Raw genomic sequence first — 21,527 nt, forward strand, 5'->3', positions numbered from 1 at the left:
ACCACTCGGCTGCTAAGGTTAACAAATGCCGCTGTCCCGGCGCCCAAGCCGCGCTCCCGGTGGAAACCCAGCCACCCCTCCACACAGACTTCCTGCTGAGGGACTCAGCCCCGCACACTGGAGCGACTCCTGGGAACAGGTAATCAAAACCTCGTCTCCAGAGCCCGGTGATGACGTCACGTCTCCCCTTTCTAGCATCGCGAGACTGTCTTCTCCCACCCCCAGCTCCCAGCGCTCCCAACCGCCCGCGCCCGCTGCTAGGCAGCGGCGGGGATGGCGAGCCGCGGAGCCGGGGCGGTGACGATAGCAGCGATTCCGCCATTGGACGACGAGGCCTGAGGGACGGGCCAGCCTGGTGAACAAGGAGATAGCGAGGCGGGTGGCCCCGAGAGAGCGAGGGCAATGGAGGCCAACATGCCCAAGCGGAAGGAGCCTGGCAAGTCCCTGCGCATCAAAGTCATCTCCATGGGCAACGCTGAAGTGGGAAAAGTGAGTACCGCGCTGGGAGGGGCGGGACCTCAGCGCGGCGGGGCGACGTGCCGATTGGCTGGGAGAGCGGCCACTCAACAGCCCGGGGCCCAGCCTCCTTCCCGCCCCTGAGCAGGCCCGGGTCTCCTCCTAGGGGATGCGCCTCCGTGAGGAAAACTCTCCTGACCTTTTTGACCTTTGGGTTGCCCCTTCCTCCTCCACTGACGTCACTATCCATAAGAAGGTGTCTCATGTGACCGCTAACCCTTGAATGTATGCCCCAAAAAGTAAGGAGGCCTAGGTGCTTATGTCAGATCGTCTGCCTAGCTACCCTATCCGCGTTCTAGGTGACCTGTCCAGGGCTTAAAGGTGAAGAATAAAAGTTTAGTTACCCCAGCAGTTCTTGGGAGCCTACGGGAACTTACTGGGGTGCATGTGAGGAGTTTGTAAATGTTGCCCTGCAGACATGGAGCCCAGAATCTATTTTAAGAGCGTAACTGTTGGTGACATCCTTCACAAGGGAAATGCAGTGGCTGTCAAGGAGCCTGCATTATTTTGTTTTGTGTGTTGCTTTTATTTTTATTTCTGGTAGTCATCATATTCATTCTCTCAAAGCCTTGGTTCCACCGCCTTTCTGCTGGATCTACTGGGTACCAGCTATAAAGCTCTCCTATAGTGTGTGTGCCTGGAGGGGAGAGGGGAGGGCAAGAGGGACCAGAGGCCTTCCCCCAGGTGAATTCGAAACTGTCTCCTCTTTACTCAAATTGTCTCCCCTTCTGGGTGAGTGGAAGCTGTTGGTTAAGAACCTCCCAAGGTCATCAAATCAATGACAGAGACAGGATTAGAACTTGGGTCTTCACAGCCTACTGCAGTTCTCTCTCCACCATCGTATGCTGTGAAAATCAACTCCAAGTAGGACCTATATGCCAAAAGAGCCGTTAATGGAAGTGTTTAGGCCAGTGCCCCCTGAGCGTAGTTGATGCTCAGTAAATGTTTATTGGTGTCTTGTGTTTCCATTTAGCATTACCCAGTACTATTTATGTATCTGTGTGTATGTATGTATTAACATAGCAGTCACTGAAAGTCAACATTGATTGAACATCAACTATGTGCTGGGGATTAAAAAGAAAAGAATAAAGCCTCTAAAAGGTTTAATAGTAAGCTGGCTAAGTAAGCCTGCACCACATTTGTAATTTTCCTCTGCTTAATGGCGCAACATTTAAAATAGCCCCAAATACCCAATGTCACATTTATTTAACGTTGTTCTAGATTTATTAGCCAATGCAATTAGGCAAGAGGAAAAAAATAAAATATGAAATACTGGAAAGGAGAAGGCAAAATTATTGTTATTTGCTAATGATATGATTATTTATCTGGAAACCTAAAGAGAATTAACTGAAAAGCTTTTAGAAACAATAAGAAAATTCAGTAAGGCAAAATTAATATACAAAAATTAACAGCTTCAGTATATCAAATGATATGTTTTAATATATAATTGAGAAATTATTTTAATTTACAATAACAGACAAAATAAAGTGCCTGGGTTTAAACTTAGGAAGAAATAGGTAGGACATATATGAGGAAAAATTTCAAGCTCTACAAAGTGACATGAAATTACTTGGGCAAATGGAAAGATATACTTTCCCCTTAATTAAGATCACTTGACATTTTAGAGATGTCAATTCTTTAAAATAATCTACAAATGTAATTCAATCCTAGTTAAAATACCAATAGGTTTTTTTTTTCCTTTCAAAACATAATAAAAAGTACTAAAGTCCTTATGAAAAATTAAGTGTGCGAATAACCAGGAAAACTGTGAAAAAAAGAAAACACTACCAGATAATAGGACATATTTTAAAATTACCAAGCTTTTCCTATTGATGCTGGAAAGGACATAGAGAGACATCAGTGGAATAGACTGGAGTCCAGAAATAAATCCAAATGCATAAGGAAGTTCAGTTTACAATAAATGTAGTAAAGTGGTGGAAAAGTAGGGGCCATTTAATAAGTACTGCTAGAACAATAATTTACTCTTTGGGAGTGAGGTGGATTCCTCTTGCATTGCTTTCTTAAAAATGAATTTTAAGTGGATCAAATAATTAAATGTAACTTTAAAAAATAAAATTAAAAAAACCCATTTTGCTGGAGCATCTGTGTGGCTTAGTTGGTTAAGCGTCTGACTCTTGATTTTGGCTCAGGTCATGATCTCGGGGTCATGAGATTGAGCCCCATGTCATGGAGCCTGCTTAAGATTCTCTCTGTCCCTCTCCCTCTGCCCCTACCCCTCCCCTCACGCACACACGCATGCTCCCTCTCTTTCTCTCTAAAAAAAAAAATTGCCTTAGTTATAAAAGTAGCACATACTCATTTTAAAGAATTTGGAAATGTAGATAAACAATCTTAAGTTAAAAATTAAGACATGCCCTAATAAATAATCTTTGGACCAAAGCACAAATCAAAACAAATGATAAAATAACTAGAAAGCAGTGAAAGGGAGAGAATCTATACTGAAACCTTCAGGACAAAATTAAAGCTGTAGTCAGAGGAAAACACATTATCTTATTCATTTCTAAAGAAGAGAGAGAAAAACTAAAGGAACTTAATGGTTTTAAACTTTGTGAGTATACTGAAAACCACTGAATTGTATACCTTAAAAGTGTGAATTTTGTGATATGGTACAATATCTATGGTACAAAATACTAAAGGAACTTAGTACCTAAGACATTAAAAAAAGGTCACAAAATAAACCAAAAGAAATTTTGGAAAATGAAAATTAATAAAAAAGAAAAGTGCCTAAAAAATCTGTTTAAGAAAAACAGAGAAAATGAAAAATTACAAGATTAATACTGGAAGGGAGACATAATCACAAACTAGAAGAGATTAAAAGAATGACTAGAGAATATTATATCCAAGTCTATAGAAGCACATTTGAAAATGTAGAGGTAATGGAGGACTTCCTAGCAAAACATAAATGACCAAAATTGACTCAGAAAGAAGTAGAACACTAGTCACATAAGAAGAAATTAGAAAAACAATTAAAAGATTTATCCTCCAAAAAGGTATCAGGATCAGATGGCTTCGTGAATAAGCTTTATTTAAGCTTTAAATAACAATTTCTGTTACTTTAATTATTTTAAGGCAAAGAAAGAGATGAACACCTCTCCAATTTATTATATGAAGTCATGGTAACTTAACTAGCAAAACTTGATATACTGTCAAAAAAGAAGAGTAGATCCCAATTTCACATATATAGAAAGATGCATAATTTCTTAAATATCAACAAATAGAACTCAGCAATATGTCAAAAATAATTCACTATTAGCAAGTAGAATTTATCCCTGGAATGTAAACATGGTTTAATATTAAGAAGTTAGCATAATTTATCACATCAACTGACTACTGGAGAAAATTTTTTCAGTACTGGAAAAACATTTGATACAATCAAGTAGTCAATCCTAATAAAAACTTTAAGCAAAATCAGAATAAAATGAAACTACTTAAATATGATAAACAGTGTTTATTATTAATCAACAGCAAACATCATACCAAATGGTACAATGCTAAGTCCATTTCCATTAAAATTAGGTATGGAGAGGATACTTGCTCTTTTCCTTTATTACTCAGCATAGTTATAGAGGTTCTAGAAATCCAGTAAGAAAAAGGGGATTTCCAAGGGCTTAATCTCTCTGGGAGAATCCTGAAAGTTCTCTGTGGCCTTTGTGTATCTAATTCAGCTTTCTGCCTTCAACCTATCCCAAAGACCCAGTCCAGTTCTCAGTGCCCTCTAGGATCAAAAGTTTCCTAAAGTGCTTACATTGACTCTTTATAACACCCAACTTTGAAGCTTGCCCTAATTTTAGATTTCCAGTTATATTTAATAAATATTTTCCTGTCAAATCAGTTGAATTGGGTTTTTAAAGGTCTTACAATATTGTATATACTTCTTGGAGTTTGCTTTTCTTTCTTAACAATAGATATGATAATCCCTCCAAGTTATCTGATACAACTGTACTCTTTTCATTCGCATAATAGTCCATGATATGCAAGCATTCCTCTATTGATAAGAATTCATGTCCTTTCCAGCTTTTCCCCTACTACAAACAATGTTGCAATAAATGCTGTGTGTGTGTGTGTGTGTGTGTGTGTGTATACACACACTTAAATACTGGTCCTCTAATTTCTATAGACTAGATTCCCAGGGGTAGAATGCTGAGTTGAAGAGCATGTTTTTAAATTTTAGTAGCTATTGCCAACTGCTCTTCAAAAAACTGTATTTCTACCAGCAGTATAGTATGCAGGTACCCTTTTCCCCATATCCCTGCCAACACAGGTGTTGTCATTCTTTTAATGACTCCCAGTCTGGTTAGTGAGAAGTATTACTTTAATTTGCATTTCATGGACTACAGATGAAGTTGAGCACATTTTCATATGCTTTTTGGCTATTTGGATTTGCTCTTCTGTATATTTATATTCCCTACTCATTTTTCTATTGGATGAGGTGTCTTTCTTATCAATTTTTCTGGTTCAGGAACATCAGAGATAGTAACTTTTTGCCGGCCATATGAGTAATGAATATTTGTCTGAGTATGTCATTTGTCTTTTAATATTTTTATAAATATTTTGCCACACGGTTGCTTTTATGATCATTATTATTTCTATATATTCAGTTATGCCTCTCCTTTCTTTTTTGGTTTTTGAGTTTTCTTTCTTGGTTGAGAAGGTTTCCCTAAGGTTGCACATTTCTTCTGCACTTGATCTTAGCCAAAGGGCCGAGAAGTGATGGTACACATTTTCTTCTGTTGTTTTATTTTTAAATTTTAAAATCACAAATTCAACTGAATTTATTTTTGTATTTTGAGAAGGGCCTAACTTGTGCGAGTAGCATTTTACTAAAGAAATCATCCTTTTCTCCTTAACTTTAAGTATCACCTTGGTCACTTTTAAAATTTCTTCTTTTTAGAAGTTTTTTTTTTTTTTTTTTAAGATTTTATTTATTTATTCGACAGAGATAGAGACAGCCAGTGAGAGAGGGAACACTGCACGGGGAGTGGGAGAGGAAGAAGCAGGCTCACAGCAGAGGAGCCTGATGTGGGGCTCGATCCCAGAACGCTGGGATCACGCCCTGAGCCGAAGGCAGACGCTTAACCGCTGTGCCACCCAGGCGCCCTAAAATTTCTTCTTTTAATGGGATCTATTTCTGGGCTCTCTCTTCTGTTCTGCTGACCTATTTGTCTATTCTTATGCCAATATAATACTGTCTAGATAGGTTTCAGACTATATTTTAATATCTATTAAGGTAGGTTCCCTCCTCTTTCTATTGCCCTGCCCCATTCCTCTTTTCATATTTTGAGTAGTTCTTCCAAGATAGTTGTTCTTTCATTTGAATTTTAGGAAAATTCTATTTAAAAAGAGGGCCAAACCTGTTAAGATTTTAACTGAAATTGCATTAATTAAAAAGGAAAAGTACCTTAAAAATCTATTTAAGAAAAATAGTGAAAGCAAAACATTCTCTCTGTATTTATGTTATTTAACTTAGCTTATAAGACCCTAAGGACCAGGAGCCCTGTCTATTTGTGTTATAGGGAGTGGTTATTAATACAATTACTTAAATGTGTGTCTTGTTAAATACTTAGAACTAGTGTTTAAATAGTGTTCTGTAGTTAAGGACTGCCAGGCCTCTTAGTTTCATGAATAATTTAGAAAAAGGCTATATTCATTTTTCCCAAGCCATTGTGAGAGAAAATGTTTGTGAGGTGCGATCACGCTCTAAAATGCTTTTAAAAGTATAGCCTCTTAGCAGTAGTCACTCCAAAGAAATTTTCCCTTCAGTTCACAATAAGCTTATTAACTGCTTTTTAAATTAACTGTCCTATTTAATTTAGGTTAACGTTCATCAGGGAAGGATTTGAGCAGAATAAACTCCATTACTAGCACTCCCAAGTAAATTGTAAGTTTCATGAATGCTAAGGGTTGTTATTAATATACAAGTCATTTAAAATTGGTTTTCGCTGGCACTGAGCAAATTTCATTGACATGAGCAAAAAGATAGAAGTAGAATACTGGTGTTTGTTGTCCTCAAATAGTTTACTGTCTAGCTGAAGAGATACGGTGAATATACACACGTGAAATGATAACTAACAATACAAAACAATGTATGACTGCTGGCGTGTGTGTGTGTAATATATGTGTATATATTAGTATGCATGTGAAGTGTTAGAAGAGTTCAGATGCAGGCAAGATCTCTTATAACCTGCAGCTCCGAGTTTGATCTGGGCTTTGAAGGATAAGTAAGATTTGGAAAGAAGGGAGAAAGCTCATTCCAATAGAGGGGAAAGTAAGGGCAAAAGTCAGGAAGTCAGGTCTCTGGGAGTTTTGCAGAAATGGAGAGTTTATATTAGAAGGGTTCAGACAGGGAATACAGATTAGGGCCAGATTATGGAGAACCTTGAAAAAAGGACAAAGGAATTTGGATTTCAAACTTGGCACTGAGAAGCCACTGAAGGTTTTTGAGTTAGGGAATGTCAGGGAATGAAAAATGTCAGTGGTGTACAATATTGACCAAGGCTGGGAGGAAGGGAAGGCAGAAAGACCAGTAAAGAATTTCCTACAGTTGTCTAGGAGTTGATGATGAGGATCTAAACCCAAAAGGTGTCAATGGGAATTGGAATGAAGAGAAAGAGGCAAGAAACCTTTAGAAGACTTAGGCTCAGAATCGAACATGGCTTTAATATTCTAGTCCTCTGAGGTTGGGAAAATGGTGGTATTATTAACAGAACCAGGATATCAGCCCAATGAACTGTTTTTATGTATAGGATTAGGTCATTTTTGAACATGTCGAATTTGAGGTAACAGCAAGACACCCAAGTAGAAAGTAGTCTTAGTATTCGAAGATGTAGATATGCTTTTGAGAAAGGAGGGCAAGGCTAAACATTTTGGTGGTATTGTTGGAAGCATAAGAGTAAGTCTTTAAAAGAAAAGAGCACAAGGTTGGAGAACTAAACTGAAAACATGTTTGGTATTAAGGGAAGAACATTGAAATAATTTTTCTTTAAAAGTTTCAGTTTTAGCATTTTTTTCAGTTCTTTGAAAATGCTTTCTCTCTCATTGTGGTGGGTGAAGAAACCATAATGAAGAACTGTGCTAATTTTGTGTTTCCTGAGTGTATTTACTAAAAGCATGTGTTTTTTACCTTTTTAGAGCTGTATTATAAAACGATACTGTGAGAAAAGATTTGTGTCTAAATATCTTGCAACAATTGGAATTGACTATGGAGTCACAAAGTAAGTACATTGTTTCTTTGGACTTGTAAATTACACAGACGTTCAAACCACTCTAAAATGATGTATCTTGAAATAGAGATTCTGAAGATAAATCAGGAAAGATAGGAATAAGAGATCTTTACAGATATGTAGTGATCATATAATTTGTTCATCACTGAGCACATTCTTTTTTCCTTGCCTTAGGTGTAGGGTCAACAACAATGAGCAGGTTAATAAAAAGCCTAACTGGCCAATGTACTTTTTAGGAAACATGTTTCTGCATAAATAGGTCCTATTAGCAGATATGTTTGTAGAGCATTTTGAGATATTCTTTCTAAAAAGTCTAAATATTATAAAATTTTATATTTTAATATATTATATCATATTATATAGATAGATTATATTATATATATCTATAGATATAGATATGTATACCTAAATATTATAAAATTTTCTACCAGAGAACATCCTTTATTGGTTTATGATCTTTATAACCTATTGGTATCTAGAAAATGGTCTAGCAGAAGTAAAATTGGGAAGAAGTGGGGATTGATCTGGAGATGAATCGAGGGTGGGTTGGGGAGATAGGGTTATATTAATAGGAAATAATCCTGCCAAAGCATAGAATTGAGGTATACTGCACACTCTCCGAAGGTGGAATTTCAGGGGCTCACTCTTCTGGCCCTAACCTGCCCCCTTTCTTTCCCTCTTGTTGCATTCCTTTACACACTTTACCCTCCATCCACACTGCACTGCTGTCCTCATATTTTCCTGTCTCAGTGCCATTATTCATTCTGTCCACCTCAAATGTCCTTTCCCCTCATCTCTCCATCTGTCACACTCTTCAAGGTGTAAAATTTGTTCCCATAAGGCCTTGGAATACCTCCTTTATCAGTCAGGACTCTTTCTGGTTGCAAGTGACAGAAATATTGAACCTCTGTATGCTATTTATGGTTCTTAGAATAAATAGCCACATGTCATTATTATTTATATATGTTTAATGTCTCCTGCTAGATTGTAAGCTCCACGAAAAAGGGGCTATTATCATTTCCAAGTGCCTGGTACAGTGCTTGTACATAGTAGATACTAAAAAACTATGTATTATTGGGGCGCCTGGGTGGCACAGCGGTTGAGCGTCTGCCTTCAGCTCAGGGCGTGATCCTGGAGTTATGGGATCGAGCCCCACATCAGACTCTTCCACTATGAGCCTGCTTCTTCCTCTCCCACTCCCCCTGCTTGTGTTCCCTCTCTCGCTGGCTGTCTCTATCTCTGTCGAATAAATAAATAAAATCTTAAAAAACAAACAATGTATTATTGGGTAAGATAGATACATCTGAAGAGGAAGTTTGCAAGATTAGAATATGAAGGCAGCTTTCAAGAAGGTGGACTAAAGTGGTGGGGTATATCTATACCTTAGGACACAGAATTTCATCAGTGATATGGCAGGAGATACTGTTTAAGGCAGTTTTGTTTTGAATCCATATAAGTAGCTAATTTATTCACCTAAGAAATGAGAATCACCATATTATGCCATAGAACTGTGGTGCTTTTAGTCAACAGACTATTCTATTTCAGGCTGAAAATTTTTTTGGAGAAAGATGGTTGTCCCGTGGTGAATCAGGAGAATATAATTGATAGGAACCCAACTCAAACCAACTCAAGCAAAAAATAAAAATAAAAAAATAAAAAATAATAATAATGAAAAATAAAGGATATTAATCGATTCACATAATCCAATTACGAGAATGCTGGGCCTTAGAGATGGCCGGAACCAGGGACAGATCATTTACTTCCACCTGTTAGCTTCCTTTACACGGCTGCCAGCAGATCTCAGTCTCACATTGTGAATTTTACTTCCAGAGAGGGACCAAAGCTAGTATTCCAAGTTTAAAAATCCCAGGGAAGGTTTGATTGTCCAGGTGGGGACAGGTGCCTTTCCCCAGCTCAGCTGGCTGCGGCCAACAGAGTGGGATCACTAAGAACATGTAGCAGAACCCATCTGAACCACAACTGGGAGAGGAAACGGGGGGTACTCCGGGGAAGTCAAAATAATAGATACCCATTCCATCCTCCCTGTTTCCAACATGGTGAAGCTCAAATCCCAGCATATTGAAGAATAACGTGTGGAGTTTGTAAAAATGCAGACTCCTGGGACCCGCCCACGAAGATTCTGATTTGCCAGGTCTGAGGTGGGGCACCGGAATCTGCATTTTTAACAGCCTCTCATAATAATGATGCAGGTGGTCTTCAGGCCACAACTTAGGAAAGCATGACCTTGGGGTAATGAATTACCATTTTTCTTAAGATAATTGCCCTGTCTGGCATCTGAATTAAATTAACCCTTTCAGTTTCAGTGTGTGAATACATTTGTGTTCATTCCTACTTTATAGCCTTTAGTTACATCCCCTCTCAGCTGCTATCTCTTTAAGTCAGAATTTTCTAATATAAATTATTATACCAGATTTTCTCCAGATGCTCTCAGACTCTGTTGTTATTCTGTTTTACTGTTCTCACATCCTCTTTTATAAGATGGATCCTGATTTCACAGATGTTAAAATGAAAACAAGTACACATTTTGGAATTGATGAAATATTGTAGAGAATTTAGGAATAAAGAAATGGTTAGTGGTTAGCTTAATTTAAATCTGCAAGTAATATAAAACAACTGTAGGAATTATGGTTTCAGAATAGAAAAGGGATGTTATAACTGTGGAAAAGGGAATAATAATAATAAACAAACCAGGAAGTAGTGTAGGGACAGTGAGAGCAAGTACTGATGTCCTTGTATTCCGTAGGAGGGGGTCATGTCAATGCTGTCTAAACTGAAACACGCCACTTAAAAACATAATGATTCTAATCTGTTAATTTATTGTGAATAATTCCTATTCTTAACTTAGACGGGTCTATTAGGAAATGTTTCTTGTGATCAGGAAACATATTTAAAGTTCAATAATTCTAGTTCAGTTCCTTTTTCTTTTGTTAAATTCAGTAACAAATAAATTTTATACTTTCTGTTTTAAAATAGCACGATCCCATTTTTATAAAAATGCATATGTTTATCAGTCATATCTATGCATAGAAAAAGACTGCAGTGATGTTCATCTATATTGATGATGGTTTTTTCTGGGTGATAGGATTTGGGATAAATTTTAAACTTTCATCTTTGTATTTTTCTTGGGTGTTTGAAGTACTTACAATATTTCATTAATTTATTTACCAATAGTGATTTTTCTTGAAAAAAATAAAAAGGACAAGATGCAAATATGCTATGATGTTGACAGTATTTAATTCTAATATGAATAGCTGTTATGTTCCCTTTTTGTTCTTTTCTCCATTTAAAAATTTTGAAAACAAGTTGACTGTTGCTCTTGCTCAATGAAGATCACACACCTTAGTTACTGTTCTGCATGGTAACCACACATAACCAGTAGTAATGTGTGTGTGTGTGTGTGTTTTTGCCCATTTTTTTTTTAAGGATTTTTTTATTTATTTGACAGAGAGAGAGAGACAGCCAGCGAGAGAGGGAACACAAGCAGGGGGAGTGGGAGAGGAAGAAGCAGGCTCCCAGCGGAGGAGCCCGATGTGGGACTCGATCCCAGAACGCCAGGATCATGCCCTGAGCTGAAGGCAGACATTTAACGACTGAGCCACCCAGGCGCCCCTACGTTTTTGCCCATTTAAAAAAATTTTTTATTATGTTATGTTAGTCACCATATAGTACATCATTAGTTTTTGATGTGTTAAGACGTCTTATTAAGTGAAATAAAATATTTTGTTTTCCTTCATCTCACTCCTACTTGTCCCAGATCAGTTTTCTTAGTTCCATGGTAATAGCCGGTATCTGTTAGTTAAGGGATGTGGTCTGAAGTGTCTTGAGGTAAGCCAAAGGTCAATGAGGGTGCTTATTACAAGCAGTCTCAGTGTTCTTAAAATAAGGAGGCAGGATGACCTGCCAAGTTGCCAGCTTCTGTTGTAACGATTATCTGGTATCAAAAAGAGGCACTAAGAAAGCCTCTGTTAAATTTCATACTATACCTTTTTAAAATTCGTAAATGACATAAATAATATGAATGGGAATGCAGAAGCCATAACCTTCTTTGGAATTGTTTCCATTTGAACTTTTCAGGGTACAAGTCAGAGACAGAGAAATCAAAGTTAACATCTTTGATATGGCTGGCCATCCCTTCTTCTATGAGGTAAGAAAGCCTTTTTGAGAAAACCTGTATTCAGTATTGTCAGTGGATTAGGGAAATATCCTGAGTTATCTGAAACAACCAGTATGCAAATCATGTATAAAATTAGGTGAATTTAGCTGGTGGTTGTGGCTTCCTTTCTTAGCCTTAACTGAATGAAAACCTTTTGTTCCATCCCCTTAAGTAGTGGTAGGAAATTTCATTGCTAATGTTTCAAACACTTAGATCAGACATTTTAACTTTCAAAGGACTGTTGCTTTATACTTTGTACCTTAGCCCAGAATGTGAAAGGATAATTATATTCACACTTGGACTTAAGAATTCAGGAATGTGACTTCTTTCATAGCAAGGTACTAGAGTGATCTTTCCAGTTCACTCCTCAGCCTTTCGTGTTATCTCTCCGGAGAGGACCCCACCTGCTTATCTGTTCTGAGTCACGAAATGAGTCTCATGGCCATTCTCTTTTGTTTTTCCTTCCTTGGGTGGTTCATTTTCCCTGAAGAGACTCTTTGCTCTTTTCTGGTTTGGCCTTTGACTTCTTTTATCTTTATTATTTCCTTCCTTCTGCGTGCTTTGTGTTTCTTTTGCTCTTCTTGTTCTAGGTTCTTTATGTGGGAGCTTATGTTATTGATTTGAGACTTTCTGCTTTTCTAATGTGTCCATCTGGTGCTGTCAGTTCCCCGCCCAGCACTGCTTCGCTGTGTCCCACACAGTTTGATATGTAGTGTTTTCAGTTTCATTCATATTTCATTCATTCAGTGTGTTTTTTTATTTCTCTTGAGACTTTCTGTTTGACCTATGGATTTTTTTCGAAGTGTGCTGTTTAGTTTCCAAATGTTAGAGATTTTTTGGTTATCTTTCTGTTACTAATTTCTGGTTTGATGCCATTGTGATGAGAAAACGTACTATATGATTTTGATTCTTTTAAATTTGTTGAGTTTTTTTTCAGGGCCCAGGATATGGTCTGTCTTCATCTTCCGTGGGCACTTGAAAAGGGTGTGTATTCTGCTGTTGTTGGATGGAGTGTCCTACAAATATTTATTAGATCTTGTTGGCCAGTGGTGTTGTTGAATTCTTTTATATCCTTGCTGACCTTTTGTCTGGTTGTTCTATCAATTGCTGAGAGAGGGGTGTTAGAGTCTCCACTATGATTGTGGATTTGTCTGTTTCTCCTTTCAGTCCTATCATATTTGCTTCGTATATTTTGCAGCTTTGCTATTTGGTGCATACACATTTAGGATTGTTATGTCTTCTTTTTATAGTTTTATTTTTATATAATCTCCCCCTCTGTCTCTGGTAATTTTTTTGCTCTGATGTCTACTCTATCTGATATTAATATAGCCATTTGTTCTTTCCTTTGATTAATGTTTGCATGGTATATCCTTTTCTATCCCTTTGCTTTCAGTCTGCTTATATCATTGTATTCAAAGTGACTTTCTTGTAGATGGCCCATGTTGGGTCATGTTTTTCAATCCATTATTCCAATTTCTGTCCTTTAATTGATATCTTTAGACCATTTACATTTAATGTAATTATGGGTATATTGGGGCACAAGTCTGCCTTTTATTTTTTGTTTTGTTTTCTGTTTGTTCTGTTTTTCCAGTTCTCTGTTTTGTTTCCTGCCTCCTATGGTTTAGTTGAACACTTTTTGAATTCCATTTTGATTTGTCCATAATGTCTTTGAATAAATCTCTCTGAATAGCTACCTTAGTGGGTGTTGTAGCTGTAAAACTATTGAAGTTAGCACAGTCTTTTGGTGTCATCATTTTAACAGTTTGAATGGAATTTTAGAAACTTTTCTTCCCTTTGCATCTCTTTATCTTCCCCCATTGATAATTGCCTTAAAATTTTCTCTGTATATCATTAGAACCGGATCAGATAGTTTAATCTTTGCTTAACTGTCAAACATAATTTAGGAAACTCAAGAAAGAAGGGAAGGTTGTTATATTTACCCATATTTTTGCTTACTCTGTTCTTCTGTCCTTTGCTGTATTCCATAGTTCCATTTTCATCGTTTCCTTTCTGTTTAAAGAATTTCCTTTAGCCATTTTTTAAGCATAAATCTGCTGGCAACAGATTCTCTTAGTTTTCCCTGATTGAAAATGTCTCGATTTCCCCTTTGTTCCTGAAGACTACTTTTTCTGGTTATAAGATTCTGGGCTGATATTTCTTTTCTTTCAGCGCTTGAATAGCGTACTTCTTTCCTCTGGCCTCCATGGATGCTGATGAGAAATCTGCTATCATTTGAAAATGTTTTCCACATAGAAGAGGTCATTTTTCTGTAGCTGCTCTCATGATTTTTCCTTTGTCTTTAATTTCTAAGGTTTAATTATGATGTGTGTTAGCATGGATTTCTTTGGGTTTTTCATGTTTAGGATTTTCACAGCTTCTTTATTCTGTAGGTTTATGTCTCTTACCAAATTTAGGAAGTTTTCAGCTGTTATTTCTTTGAGTACTTTTCAGCCCCACCCTGTTTTTTCTCCCCTTCCTGAACTGATCTCTTATAATTGTATCAGTCCCTGAGACTGTTTTTTTGTTTTTGTTTTTGTTTTTAAGTTTATGTTCTCTCTGTTGTTCCAGATGGGGTAAATTTTACTGTTTTGCCTTCCAGTTCACTGAGTTTGTCCACTGTCTCCTCCAATCTACTGCTGAGCCCAACTATTAAGCTTTTTTAGTTTAGTTTAGCTATTTTCAGTAATTTATTTTTCCACAATCTCCCCCTCAGCCTTTGCTTAAGTGGGTGGGGATGGAGAGACAGATTGTTCCTGAGGCATCTGGCTGGAGTAGGGTTATCATCTAAAGTTCTTTTGTCTTATGAGGCTACCCCTTTCCTGCTCCTTTGGCTAAAGAGAACAGGCTTTTGTTGGGCTTTTATTTGTCTGTACCCACTGGCATTTCTAAGTTGTACTTTTTCAGTTCCAAGTCTTAGATATATGAGGCAGAAGAAAATCCAGGAAACAGAACAGTGTCATTTGTTGGATCCCGAAGTCCCTGGCTTACCTGTCTTCTCTCCGTCTTCCATGTGTCCTCTTATATGTGATTTATATATAACGCTCAGGGTTTTTACCTGTACTTTGCAGGAAGAATAGGGAAAAGTGTATCTACTTTACCTTCCTGGAGAAAAAATAATATATTGGCTGTATAATCTTCCATCTTGTGAGTATACCCAAATATTTAGGTAGAATGAATTCTTTTTAAATGTGAAGGCTTACTGAGTTAAATCAATTTTACAAGTATAGAATATTGTCAGTGATAAAAGGAATGGAGGCTCTAGGTGCCTGCAAGCTTGGCATAGATTCTAACTACCAGAAATGCTAGAATAAATCTTAGATTTCTCCAAAGTCATAAAAATGCAGAGTTAGAAAATGCCTGAGAATTAGTGTGGTCCAGAACTCTGCCACTGTAGGATTTCTTTCTGTAACCTTCCCTATTAATGGCCATCATTCATTCACCACATACCAGTGTGCCAGTTTCTGTGTTGGACACTGGCAATACACAGTCCCTGTCCTCATGGAACACAAATCTGTCAGAGAAGACAGATGTTAAACAAATGACAGAATACTTGGGAGCATTTAATATCTAACCTAGCTTATCTGGGAGGACAGGAAGTCTTGTTGAAGGAAGTGATGTTTAAATTAAACATTGATGGATAAGTAAGAATTACACAGGTTGGTGGGAATCCAGGAATGATATGATATACAAGATAGTTTTGAGTGGTACAAACTGTAATAGTTTGGAGAATGAATGTCTCTAATGATGGGGTCACACTGCTTCACAAGTTCAGCCTTTATACAGTTAAAAACTGGACTAAGAACTCCCTTTTGAAGGCTGCCTTCCTTTGACTTTCACTATTGATCTTGGCCTTGTTTTTGGAACAACATAGACTGACTCTGTGCTTCCACAACAGAACCTTTCTAATATTTGTTAATCTGCTCCTTTTCAGGTAAAGTATTTTCTAGTCTCGTCCCAGCTAGGCTTCTCAACATCCTTTGTGGATAATCTCTAGTTAGCTGATAAGGAGCTGAGAACTGAACACAACCTTCCAGATATTGTCTAGTGAAAAACACTTAGTGTTCCTTTACTTTCTGTCATTAGACAGTAGACATCTTATCAAAGCAAATTGAAATTACAATAGCTTTTTTCCCCCAGCAGCTCAAAAAGATAGAAGTATAATTAATAGAAGCTCCTTGAAATCACCACTTCTGAAGTACCTTTTCTCTGAATAGCTTTGATTTTTTTCCTTTTTTGTCAAATATTTACTTGTCTGTAGCTCAAACCCTCCTTTTTGATAAGACCAAAGCCATCTTCTCCCTAAGCTCCAAACTGACCAAAGTATATTTTTGCTCAACACACACCTGGTGAGGCATCCATAGGCATTCTCATGATCCTTGGCTTCCCCCCATCCTTGAGGCCTGTCCTCCATTGAAGCTAATACTGTCATCTGTCCTCTCGACAGGTTTACCCAAAGGGCCTACTGAGAAAGGACAGTCTGCTTAGCATGTGAGACATCACCCTCAGAGGAAAGTGTCAAAGAGAGGACCGCAAGGGAATGCTGGGCCTGTATCTTAACAACAGTCTTGCTTCCACTGATGCACACATCATTCTGGGGCTTGCTGGTATGAGTTAGATGGTCTATAGAAAATTCTTGAGGCCTGAGTGATATTAAACTAATGGCTTTCTCTGACCTACAAGCTAGAAAGTTTGCCATCTCCACCCTAAGAAATAATAGCAATTCCCTTAGCATCCTATTTAATTAAACTTTGGATGCCACAAGATTTCCAGGACTAATATCAGAGAGCTGTTTTGGGAGCCAAGAATAAGAGAGCTGTGGGGGACCATTGAAACTTCTCCTTTTTCATTTTACAGATGAGAAAACTAAACCTGGAGGTGATAAAACCACTTACTCAAGATTACAGAGGTAGCTAGTTGCTGAGCCCGGACTTGAACTTGAGTCAGTTGAAAGAGAAATCCATGGAGCTTGCCTAAATCTCTATTACATGCAGATCTCCCTCTGGATAGCATAATTTGCATTTTGAAATTCTTTGGCCTCTACTTACATTCTCTACATTCAGTTCTTCTTGGTTGAAAATGTCTCGAATACTTACACCTGCTAGGCCCTGTTGGCGACACAAAGATGGACACATCAAGATGCATGCCTTCATGTGGCTTGCAGTCTACTGGGGAAGGAAGCTGTATATGCTACCAACTATAAAACCAGACAGGAAGTGATATGAGCACTACTAGAAACACAGTCGGTGGTATTCCAGGGATACAGAGGTTAGATTCTGTTTGGCAGGGGTTGGGGGTTAGATGGTGAGGCATGGGGCAGGAAAAACTCCATGAAAGATACAGTGTCATAGCTAAACTTGAAAGATTAAAGAGGTGTCTGTTTCCAGATGGAGTTAGAGAGGCACAGGGCAAGTTTGGGGAATGAGAGATTATCCACTCTGAAGGACAGGAGGTAGGAGGAGGATAAGACTGGGAAGCTGGTGGAGGACTGATCAGAAACTTTCAACACCAATTAAAAGAATTTGAACTTTAGGGGGTTGCCAGTAGGAAAACACTAAAGAATTTCTGAACCAGGGCTTTAAAAAGATAAATATGCAATGTGTATAATGTTGCTGGGGAGGTTACTTAGAAAATTCTTGCAGTAGTAGGCAAGAGATAGTGTAATGTTGGCATGTGGAAATGGAAAGGAAGTGACGGGTGCAGGAAGCCTGGCAGAGGTAGCTCCTACAGGATTGTTTGTACCTGCTGAGTGAAAAGGGAGAGGAAAGCAGCAAAGGTTAATGCCAGACTTTCAATCCACGCGACTCAGAGAATGGTGTGCTCCTTTCATCACTAGAAGTTCAAGGGAAAGAAAAGGTTGGGAAGGTATAAGTTGGAGGGTTACCTGTTGTACATATTGTAGTTGAGATTCCAAAAAGACATTCTGCTGGCAGAGTCTAGAACTAACTAGAAACGCGGGTCTGGAAGCACAGATGAAAAGGCTCATCTTGGAGGTTCTCGCAGTTGAAACTTTGCAAGTGGTTATGTTGTCTGAGTTGGAAGGAAGGGTTGAAAAAGAAAGGCTGAGGGCCTGAGATGGGATTTGGGGAATTATAGCGGCCAGCTGGAGTGGGAGCGGTGGAGAGAGGAGGAGTTGGTTAGAGACCGGACAAGCACCCGGAGGATGTGGTGTATGGGAGCCAAGGCAGCAAGTTTCAGGAAAGAAGGGAGAGGCCCGTGTTCACTACTACAGGCAGGCTGAGGACGGTGGGGACTGAGGGGAGAAGACCCCGATGTCCATCACTTTAATGCTTTCTGATTTTGTTGGTTTTAGTTTAGGGGATAGCTGCTTCTGTTTCTACGAATTAATAGACATTTGCATTCTTGGCCCAGGAGTCTGTCTGTACTCAGAAACCTAAATTTCATGCCTGATGTGTGTAAGATGTCTTCATATCTTACTACAGACTGGTGTGGGTGTGTACGTACTGGAATTCTCTGAGAAGAATGAGTAATACATGGCCTCTGTCAAGGTTCTTACTGGAATTTTGACCTGAAACTCCCGGTCTGTCAATGTTACTCCACACCCACTCAACCTACCATTCTTCTGCCACTTTCGTGTGCCCTGTACTTCATGCTGCCTCTTCCTAGACTTATAGATATGCCCCGGAAGCAAGTGGCCATTTCTAGCAAAAAATATCAAAGGAGGACAATCAGAGAAGGAGTGTGAGGAAGGCAGGCAGAAGGTGAGAATACACATTGTTTTGCAGGCATCATTTAGATGCTTTGCCTCATAATCACCCTGTGAAGTAAGTAGTACTATCCCCATTTTACAGAGGAGGACACTGAGACGCAGAGAGGTTAAGTGACTTGCCCAAGATCACACAACTAGTAAGTTAAGTGTGAACACAGATCTGTCTCCAGAGCCATGAAATCCCACTGAGGCTCTGAGTTCAGAGTTCTGAAGCTGGTGTGCAGACCCAAGAGTCAGAGAAGCCCTGCCTTGCAGCCTGGGGAAGCCAGCTTTGGGCTGTGGTGCTTACATGGCTGTACCTCTTGCTGATGCTTGTGTCCTTTTTGCGTTAAGTTCTTCTAAAGTGTTCACTCATCCTCCAGTTCTTCCTGAGGAGGGCTTCACTCTGTAGAATTTGTGTTATTTTAAGGTCCACTAGCGAGAATTAAAGATTGATTGCCTCTAGGGAGTGGAGCTGGAGATGAGAAGGGATGGGGCAGGAAGCTGTTGCTTTCATCACAAGACCTTGTACTAGTAGGGTTTTTTTAATCATGTTACTTTGATTTTATAAAAAGTCCCCTTAAGACCAATATGTATTGAGATACAATAACAAATACTATGAATACACCAAAGAACACACTTTGGTATGTTAATGACTGTGAGATAAATTATAAAATCACAAAACCTACAATTTGCACATCTGTTCTTTTGTGTGAAGGTTCGTAATGAGTTTTACAAGGATACACAGGGTGTAATACTGGTCTATGATGTTGGGCAGAAAGATTCCTTTGATGCCCTTGATGCGTGGCTGGCAGAGATGAAACAAGATCTCGGACCTCATGGAAACATGGAAAATATTGTATTTGCAGTGTGTGCCAACAAGGTAACTGCTTCGAGAACGGTATGCTCAACTTCCTGGGTTCATATGGGAAGAGTGCAGCTCTGAGTTTTGGGGAACAAATGAAAAGAAAAGAAGTCCTTATTCTATACCATAGGAATCAACAGCTTTTCAAAACATACATCCCCGAAACATGAAGAATAAAAATATAAACTCCTGTATGTCAGGATATTTATCTTCTTTTTTCTGGTGCTGTACGCGGGGAAGGGTATTGGTGGCTGAGCAGGGAGGTAGATCCTAGTAATTACACTCTGACCTGTTAGAGAAGGGACAGTCATTAGGTGCAGCATGCATTATGGAAATGTATGAAGAGCAGACTGTGGCCCCTTGAGCGTGGGAGAGATCACGAAGCCAACTTGGACAGAGGTGAGGAGCAGTTTTCTTAAAGGATAAAGTGGAAAGTGTGGGAGCAGGAACTTGTCATTTTGCCACAGAAAATCAGTCTATGTTCAATATTGGCTTTTTTTTTTTTTAATTTTTTTTTGGTCCCTTTTGGTCCTCGTAATTGTATATACTGATCCTGGCATTCATTTAAGAGTAGTTTTTGCCTCAGTAAAGGGTTGATGAAGACCTCACTGGGCCTGTGCTAGTGGGTCAAGGTTGGGGTCTTCTCTCTGCCCCCCAACTTTCTATTTCAGATTGACTGTACCAAGCACCGCTGTGTAGATGAAAGTGAAGGGCGTCTGTGGGCCGAAAGCAAAGGGTTCCTGTACTTTGAAACTTCAGCACAAACTGGAGAAGGAATCAATGAGATGTTCCAGGTAAGCTAGCATTGTTTTGTTTGTTCCAAGGCTGACCGTGCCAAATTTTAGTTTAAATTATGAGAAGCAAAAATGTGATAGGAATTTCTCATTAGAATAAGCTCGTTCTTTTCAGAAGCTGGTGAAAAAAAGATTAAGAGAGAGTGTGTTTGTGTGTGATGTCTGCCTGCTGTGTGCTCGAGACCACACCTGGCTGACTGTCAGAATTACCCTGGGAAATTCTTCAAAATACAGCTTTCCGGGTTCCAGACCTACTGGAAGCTTCGTGCTGTGGTGGAGCTTAGGAATCTATATTTTGAAAAAGCTTTCCAGGTGATTCTGACAATCATCAAGTTTAACAACAGTTATTATATACTTACTTATAGTAGAATAAAGATTTTCTTTAACACTACCTTTGGTTAATGGTGTTACATTTGCATGAATAGTTAGATGGAAGCATTACTTTGGCAAAATTTCCTTGCTGTAGCTAATATAATCCTACATGGTAGGAGTGCAGTTAGAGGATAGGAGACTGGCATTGCAGAGTCCAGCCAGTCACACATAAAAATAAGGTCTTACCCACCATGTAGGCAGTGGAAGGATGTATTCATATTGCAACCTGAATGGATGGTGATTTTTTAAAAATTACTAACCTTGAGTAATTTTTAAGGGAACGAGATTTGTTTGTTTGTTTATTTATATTTTTTTAGAGAGGGAGGGGGGCAGAGGGAGAGGGAGAAAAATAACCTTAAGCAGGCTCCAGGCCAACACAGAGCCTGATCCAGGCTTGATCTCACAACCCTGAGATCATGACCTGAGCTGAAATCAAGAGTTGGACACTTAACCAACTGAACCACCTGGGTGCCCAGAACAAGGCTTATTATTATTATTATTTTAAGATTTATTTATTTGAGAGAGAGAGAGAGAGAAAGAGAGAGCACGAGCAGGAGGGGCACAGGGACAGGGAGAGAGAGAAACTCACGCAGACTCCGAGCTGAGCATGGCACCCGATGTGGAGCTCGATCTCATGACTACGAGATAACGACCTAAGCCAAAACCAAGATTTGGATGCTTAACCAACTGCGCCCCCAGGCGCCCCCAGAACAAGGCTTTTTTAAAACAATAAATTAAAAAGTAAAGTCAACTCTTAATTACAGATACATTTGGAAATAAGTGGTGGCATGAATTATGCATTTTTTTTCTTATGAATATATCTGATATTTTGGGAATTTTTAGCATTTCAAATAATGTA

General features: G+C 38.7%; 1 protein-coding gene across 2 annotated transcripts in view; it reads left to right on the plus strand.

The window, feature by feature from the left end:
• The first annotated feature begins 207 nt into the window (after positions 1–207).
• Positions 208–21,527, plus strand: part of DNAJC27 (DnaJ heat shock protein family (Hsp40) member C27) — a 32,565-nt gene continuing 11,245 nt past the window's right edge. Inside the window, exons 1-5 of one of the 2 annotated variants that reach the window (XM_026520046.4) lie at positions 208–489; positions 7,666–7,748; positions 11,853–11,922; positions 19,356–19,520; positions 20,174–20,296. In XM_026520046.4, coding sequence (XP_026375831.1) covers positions 403–489; positions 7,666–7,748; positions 11,853–11,922; positions 19,356–19,520; positions 20,174–20,296 — 528 coding nt within the window. In that variant the 5' untranslated portion in view covers positions 208–402. The remainder of the gene's footprint in view (positions 490–7,665; positions 7,749–11,852; positions 11,923–19,355; positions 19,521–20,173; positions 20,297–21,527) is intronic. The other variant, XM_044390669.3, reaches the window with a different exon arrangement.

This window comes from Ursus arctos, unplaced genomic scaffold, assembly GCF_023065955.2.
Source record: "Ursus arctos isolate Adak ecotype North America unplaced genomic scaffold, UrsArc2.0 scaffold_8, whole genome shotgun sequence".
NCBI lineage: Eukaryota > Metazoa > Chordata > Mammalia > Carnivora > Ursidae > Ursus > Ursus arctos.